This window comes from Pyricularia pennisetigena (assembly GCF_004337985.1).
Source record: "Pyricularia pennisetigena strain Br36 chromosome 7 map unlocalized Pyricularia_pennisetigena_Br36_Scf_8, whole genome shotgun sequence".
NCBI classification, from domain to species: Eukaryota; Fungi; Ascomycota; class Sordariomycetes; order Magnaporthales; family Pyriculariaceae; genus Pyricularia; species Pyricularia pennisetigena.
The window spans coordinates 1,316,974-1,324,678 of NW_021940920.1; the positions used below are offsets into that span (position 1 = coordinate 1,316,974).

General features: G+C 52.4%; 2 protein-coding genes across 2 annotated transcripts in view; one reads left to right on the plus strand and one right to left on the minus strand.

The window, feature by feature from the left end:
* PpBr36_09506 (uncharacterized protein) overlaps nt 1–3,318 on the minus strand; it is a gene marked incomplete at both ends in the record, with an annotated part of 3,645 nt that extends 327 nt beyond the window's left edge. The window contains 6 exons of the mRNA XM_029896627.1: nt 98–250; nt 313–921; nt 1,273–1,343; nt 1,402–1,507; nt 2,592–3,016; nt 3,096–3,318. Of these exons, the coding sequence (XP_029744645.1) occupies nt 98–250; nt 313–921; nt 1,273–1,343; nt 1,402–1,507; nt 2,592–3,016; nt 3,096–3,318 (1,587 nt within the window). The remainder of the gene's footprint in view (nt 1–97; nt 251–312; nt 922–1,272; nt 1,344–1,401; nt 1,508–2,591; nt 3,017–3,095) is intronic.
* Nucleotides 3,319–4,303: 985 nt separating this feature from the next.
* On the plus strand, nt 4,304–6,259 carry PpBr36_09507 (uncharacterized protein; the record flags this gene model as incomplete). Its single annotated transcript, XM_029896628.1, has 5 exons — nt 4,304–4,368; nt 4,514–4,590; nt 4,657–5,258; nt 5,331–5,490; nt 5,550–6,259. The coding sequence occupies 5 exons, from the start codon at nt 4,304–4,306 to the stop codon at nt 6,257–6,259; spliced, it is 1,614 nt and encodes a 537-aa protein (XP_029744550.1).
* Between the last annotated feature and the right edge of the window lie 1,446 nt (nt 6,260–7,705).

Sequence of the window (7,705 nt, forward strand, 5' to 3'; positions counted from 1 at the left end):
AAAAAAAAAAAAAAAAAGATCATGAAAGATCATGACTGATCTGGTAGGCTATATGACGCAAGTCAACAAGACATATATACACATAGGTCTGACATACCGTGGCAAAGATTCCTGGTGTAAAGATGATGACAGTCAACACAACCACCCTGAACCACCAAAACATGTCCGTGCTTTGACCTAGGTGGTCTTTTAGCGTTTGCCGGATTTGGGCCACCGTGACTGCTGTGTTGATGGCATTGGGGCTGGCGGCCTGTCGGTCAGGGTACAAGTCAGCCAGCCGGGTATCTTCTTCGACATCAGGTACAAACTCACCAGTGAGAACACTGCCACACTACGCTCCTTGAACATACGGACCATCAGGCGTGGGTGCTTGGTCGTGTTCAACAAAAAGTCCAGCCTCTCCTCTAGCACGAGCCCAATCTCCACCATGTCGGCGCGTGATTTTTCCTTGCCCTTCTCCGAACGCGGGCCACCATCTGATGTCAACCGGACAAGGTCAACGGTCTCGGCTCGCTGCGTTTCCAGCATTTCCAGTTCCATTTCCGTGATGGCGAGATCCTTGGCCATGTCGACAGATTGCACGCAGATATTTATTGGCGATATCCCCTTATAGTTTCTTTCCAACGACCTGATGGTTACGCACATACGGGTGATCTTGTGAACTAGCACGCTGCGCACGGACTCTACCATGAGTGTCGGCACCAACGCCGGGTGATGGGCGATTCGGGCCAGCCTGCAGACCTGAGCGCGGATGAACTCGGTCTGCCGGACAGTGGGACCAACCATCAGAGCCGTGGTGATGTCCGTTTCCGGACAGTAGGACATGGAGAGAGCTATATCAAGGTTGCTGTATTTATAGCGTGCCGTGAGTCCAACGACATGGCGACGCCTGCGGTACCTTTTCAAGTGTATATCGTCTGTCTGGAAAAGCCAATGCGTGGAGGTTGGCAGGCTGAAAGAAGACGTGACACGTTCTAGGGTTTCTGCAGAGAAGGGTATGCATTGCCTTATTCGATGGTATTGAGTTGGGTCAAGATTCTTCTGATCAAGAGGCCAATGTCTGTCGTCGCTTCCAGTTACAGGAGTAGGTGCTAGGGGTGGGGGGACTGGAGGTGCCAGTCCCTGAACTGAGGCCGGAGCTGGGGTTACGACCGGTGGATGAGGACCTGGCCCAGGTAGTAGCCCGCGCGGTGGCGGTCCCGGGCGTCGTGGTGGCCGACTTTCCGACACTTTGGACTTGGGTTCTGCGTCCCGGGCACCCCCGATACTGACGCGCGTTAGCTTGCCCTGTCCGACCAAGTCATGATCCAGGATCTTGAGCATACATGAGGCGAAGACCGGGTCTGGAGAATCCATCTCGATCGTTGGTAACTTGCTGGTAGCAGTTTCATGTCAGCTTACAGACATTTCGCCCAGATTGATTACCAAGTGAAAAGTGTACCTTGCTGATCCACTCGTCCAGATCTTCTGCTGTTCTCTTCGCAGCCAGAACATAGGGAGGACCGACCTATGGTGTGTTGCAGAGGAGTAAGCAATAGGAACGAGTGATGTCGATGTATCGCTGTGGTCATGTAGATGAGGACATATGCAACTCAAGCACCCACCACCGATTTGTAGATTTCAATCACCAGAGCTGGTTTGGGCGTGTATGTCAGCTGATCGACATGAATACATTGCTGCGGTAAACAAAAGGCCTCAGGGTCAAAGCCATCATCCATCTTGGATATTGCTGTTGCTTGAAGGTTGTTGTTGGCGCGTTCAGAGTCAACAACACAGATAACAACGATTGCAGTTCTCCCCGCTTCATGAGATCAAGTTCGCCCTTTTGGGCTTGTGTGCTTGGTTAGAGGGCGTTGTACAGAGGACCTGACAACTCACGCAGCCTTACAACCAATAGCAGCTGCATGCTGCAGGCAGGGCTCCCGCACCATGGCCACTTGTGTGAGAGTGTGATAACCAGAAACTGAGGCTTGCATGCAGATAGTCAAATGCTTTTTTCCAAGTACTATTCCTCAACGTAAGGCTGACGAGAACGCTAGAACCTTAACTGAAATGCCCCTAGCACATGGTGTGATGCAAGCGATCTGCAGCTCAAACGAATTGTTATGACTCTCTGAGAAGTGAAAAAGATAACTTTTGCTCCAACAAAACAATCGGGTTTCCCAAAAAGCTTTTGCGGTGGAGTTGAATTGCCCAACTGTAGCGAACAGTGCGCTTTCTGGGCTGTAGACCAAACCACCAACCTCCTCTTACGGGATCGAAGCGTCTCGCAAGACTAAGGCATGCATCTTCCTCCACTGAGCCATGCCGCGTAGCCATGTGTCAATTACTGCCCAAGACGAGACCTCGAAACCACTTTGATACCTCGGTCTTCCGTGTCGCAGCCAACGGCGAAGATGTGGCAGGAACCGCTGTGAAGGGAGATATACAAAAAGGTGGGGCCACACAACCGAATCTCGCGGCTCGGCTGATTTGCGACTTGAACAGTGCTTCAATAGTTCCGTAGGTCCATCGTGAGAAGCCTGTTCCTGGGTAAAGAGCCATAATGCCGGACCTGAATAACCAGGCAGCATTTCCTACCTAGCTCAAACCTTATCGCCCTCTGCCCTCATTGCCTCGGCCCTCAGCACGGCTTTTTCGACGTCTTGGACTCGCCCCTCCGCGTCGGCCACGAATTTACTGTACTTCAGCACGCGGCCCTCGTACCAAGCCCTTAGCAGGCGCTCGCTCCTCGCCCGCAACTCGGCAACCTCGGCTGTCTGCGCGCGCTGCATAGCCTCGATGGCCCTGGCTCGCGGCGCCGTGGCCACGAGGCTCGCACTCAGTCCCGGGTCGGGCACGGGCACGTCCTGGGTGACGGCCGCGAGTGCGGAGGCGGTGCCATGGTACTGCGAGGCCGAGGCCAGGACTATGGCGCGCACGGCGGCCGGGTCGAGCTGTGTCGGAGGTTGTTTGGCTTTGCTGTCGGACTGTGCGTGTTGCGATTCGGAGACGAAGAGGGAGGGGTGCTCGTTGTCTACGAGGGCAGAGCTCGGTGACGTCAGCCAATGTATGATGAACGTAATTTAAGCCAGCAGTAAATGAAGACTACCTACAAATTTTCAACAGATCTTGATAGACTCGTGACCTGGACACTAAAGCCTGGAAGCGGCGCTCTAGGTCGCGCATCGTGCTGGTGGCCGAGGACTCGGGAATCGCATCGGGGTTGCCGGCGGGGCCATAGACGATGTGCTCCAAGCGGAGAAGGCGAGCCTCGAGAAGCTCAATGGTGGCTAGAGTGGTATTATCGAGAGTGTTGTCCATTAAAGGTTCCGTCATTTTGCCGTCTTTGACTGTTTGATCACTCCGGAGCAGGTTGGGCCTTGAAAGTGTACCTGTTTAACAGGGAAGAGCAGAGCTCCGCGGAGGTTCGGACTTTCCGAACAATCGGATCGCACGGTCAAATGCGCTTGAAGACCAGACGATTTTTTTACGTAGTGCCACGAAGAAGTATTCGAAACCACGTAAAACCTGCGGAATTGGCTAATAATAAAGACCAATGCATCTGAACAATTTCATAAGATGTTTCTTTAGAATTTGGCCCTGGATTCATCGCTCCAAAACTCCATCCACAAATGGAGTGAAAACGGCGCTAAACCCCGACCAGTGCCTGGATACACCAGAAACTCCAATTTGATTGGCCATGGCTACCCCAAAGACCCACTAGCAACCCCACCGATTTGTTCCTTACCCGAACGCGGGCTGATCTTGGCGCCATAAACGTCACACCTGGCCCTGTTTGCCTGTCGTTGCCAGTCTGACTGTTGCTACACATATCTCCATTCCAAGCAGCCAAGAGCAGCAGATCTCAGAGTCGTACGTAACACCATTGCATTATTACATAGAACAAGACCGGGTCTCATTCTTAGCATCACGCGACAGCTTATTTTCTTTTTTTTTTTTTTCTTTTTTCCTTTTTTTTTTTCCTGCCAAGTCCTTGCCTTCTTGCTTTTTCATTTCTCATACACATTGGTGACGGCCATTAATTGGCGCATCCACAGTCGAACAAACGAAGAGGGGAAATACGATTGAAGCCGGCACAGCCGAATCAGCCGACCGACTTTAACCGCAATTCTCGGAAGAGTTGCGGTACCCTCCGGAGCCCGCGGACGAGCACGTTCGAACGAAACACAAGCACAACACGATTGTCCTCCGACGCACCCGAAAGAGGATCTGCCTCTTGCGCCGGCGCTCAGCTCTCGTGCCACCATCACATCGATATTACCCGCGATAGTCTTTGCCTGGGTGCTTACCAGGCCGAGGAATGCCTGCGTACTCGACATTTACTGATGGAATCGGCCCGGGACATAGTGCCGACAACATGGCGAGGTAATACACATCACGCGACACTCTTGTCTGCCCAGCATCAACGATCAACACCATCAGTAGCGTCAACGCGGGTTCCCATCAGTGCTACTGCCAGGAACCCGCGACTCGGTTTACTTTGTCGCTGACCACCGCAACTATGGCACAGGATACGACACAGGGGCTTGAAGCCCGGCGGAGGTCAGGCCTCAATGATGAGCAGCGTCATAAACCTGCTGAACACGAGTAAGTGATCTTGGTGGTTTTATGATGTGCTCTGAAACTCTAAACACTAACTGGATCTGCGTCCAGTTGTCGGAGCTGGGACCCTCGCCATGCCTTCGGCCCTTTCACACATGGGCATCACGCTCGGTACCGCCGTCATAATCTGGTCCGGTTTGGCCTCTGCCCTCGGACTATACCTTCAGTCCCGGTGTGCGCGCTACATCGACCGCGGCCACTCTTCCTTCTTTGCGCTCTCACAACTGACGTACCCGAACGCGGCCGTCTTCTTCGATGCCGCCATTGCGATCAAATGTTTCGGCGTCGGCGTCTCATATCTTATCATCATTGGTGATTTGATGCCCGGCGTGGCGCGGGGTCTTGTTTCGGATGCTGGCTATGGCGACGGGGCCGATGTGCTTCCGCCGTACATGCTGGATCGGAATTTCTGGATCACTGCCTTCATGCTGGTCATCATCCCCTTGGGATTCTTGAGGAGACTGGATTCACTCAAATACACGAGCATCATTGCGCTTGTGTCTATTGGATACCTCATCATCCTCGTCGTTTATCACTTTGCTGCCGAGTCGCATCCGAACCGGGGTGAAGTTCACTACGTTACCTGGGAGGGGCCGGTTGCTGTGCTTGGGGCTTTCCCTGTGGTGGTGTTTGCGTATACATGCCATCAAAACGTAAGCACCTCAGCTATGGCGTCGGAGGGCTTCTGTGACTTTTGCGCATAATTTACTAACTTTGGACGGCAGATGTTTTCTATACTGAACGAGATCAAGGATGGCTCTCCCGGCAGTGTAGTTGGAGTCATTGGCACCAGCATCGGATCGGCAGCTAGTATCTACATCCTCGTGGCGATTACCGGCTATCTGACCTTTGGCAACCAGGTTGTTGGGAATATCATTTCGATGTGTAAGGATATGGTCGTCTGCTACCCGTCAAAAGATGATATAGACTGACTGCTTTTCTAGATCCCGCAAGCATCGCCTCGACCATTGGAAAGGCCGCCATTGTTATTTTGGTCATGTTCAGCGTCCCGCTCCAAATCCACCCCTGTCGCGCATCGCTCGACGCGGTGCTCAAGTGGCGCCCTAACCGCAACAGCAACCCTGGCGGCGCACTCCCCGACTCGGCGCTCATCCCGACGGCTTCGTCCACCGACTCGCACGGCTCCCCAACGACGCCAATGTCGGATCTCCGCTTCGCAGTCCTGTCGACAATCATCATTGTCTGCAGCTACGCCACGGCCCTTACGGTCTCCAGCCTGGACAGGGTGCTTGCGTACGTCGGCTCGACAGGCTCAACGGCCATCTCATTTATTCTTCCTGGACTGTTCTACTACAAGATCAGTGATCCGGATAGCATTCATCACCAGCGCTTGACCAAGGACGAAGACGATGCCGACGACGACGACGATGTAGATGCGTCCACTGATGAGGAGAACGGTAACCTGGACCCGGCCGGTGCTGGGCTGCTCGAGAGTGTCGTCAGCATTCGGTCCGGCATGAGCGCCGCATCCCGACCGCGCGGGACCAAGTGGCGGCGCAGGCTGCGCTGGGACCTCGAGCACCTCGAGCACGGCCTGCTGCGCAAGCTGGCGCTGGGCCTGGCCATCTACGGCATGTGCGTGATGACCGTCTGCTTGATCATGAATACATTTTTTGTCCAGACGAAGGAGTGATCGCGATGGTGCGAGCGTTCTAAGGTGGAGGGTGCGTTAGTGGCAAGGACGGGAGGGAAAGAAAGCCTTCCACGGCAAGGTGTTGGGTAGCGTGTTTGCTAGCGTACATTTACTTTCCTTTGTTTTACTATATAGGAATTTGGCAAGGGATTATTGCCCTTTGGCTTAACAGCATTGGAGCGGCAGAAATTCTGATGTATACCAAAGGGGGCTTTTTTTTTTATGGTTATAGAAGCACTGGATGGAACATGCGACACACGAAGATACAAGTATAGAATAGTTAGTCATAACCTCGATGCGCTATCCTCTTCCAATGAAAATGAGAAACTTCTTCTCCTAGTCATGGGCATATGGATATCGGACAAGTTGGTCAGTTTCCGGGTCCAGTCATGCTGTGCGGTCTCCTACATATACCGCAGCTGAGTTTTAATTTGATAGGATTTATTAGACGTTCGGTGGAGCCCATAGGGTATTTGGTGTATCAAGCTAATCTTTGATGCGAGGCAGATATTCCCTGTCTTGGGGGGCTCTGGCTCTGCCCAGGCCTGGATGAATGCCTCCGCCTGTAGGATGCGCAGTGTTGTTATATTCAAAAGAGGTAAAATGAGCGACTTGACAGTTCTTTGTAACAGTGATATATACACTTTTTGCTGGTGAAAAGATGCTGGACTCTTGTCTCCCATCTAATTTTCTCGGCCATCCCGTTGAGATAGGACATCGCATCGGTGTCTCCCGGGATGGATCACATGCTCAGGGAATAGCATGCACTTGTTATCTACTATGAATACACTGCGAATATTAGGTCTGTATACATATTTACAAGTCATCGTCTAAGGAAGATTATAATGGGCATTAATGCACGTTACTTGTCACATTAGCGCTTTAATTTAGAGCATTAATTGGCAAACCTCTATCCTACCATCATCAGCATGGTTCAATGTCAAGTGTACAGAGTCCCAAATTGTTTTTTTTTTTCGATATTTCTTGAAGAAACCGAATCGAAACACTCAATTTAATAGGATCAACTAACAAGACCTGAATAGTCGTTTCAGATTCCCAGTGTTTGCATGTCGACGTCAAAATGGGATATTTCCACATGTCACTAATTTTCGCACCATGTACCATCAGCGCCACCGCCGTCCCCCGCCCCGATACCCCTGTGGGGTGCTCCCGACGTTTGGCAAACTAGCTCTAGATCTAGGCTATGTCTGGACTAGACACACCAAGAAGGCCACGCGGCAAACTCGAAACAACGCGGCCTCCCACTTCACTTGTTCCACGTGCTGCAGTTCAAAAGTCGGCGACCCGACCTCAGCACAGTTGTTTACGGGCCCATCGTTGCGGTAACGAGTGCAAATCTAACGGCACTGTCGTGGAAATTTCGCGTCGTCGGAGCATGTATTTCCCTAGGGGGCCGCGGAGCGCGCGGCATTTCGGGCGAGTATC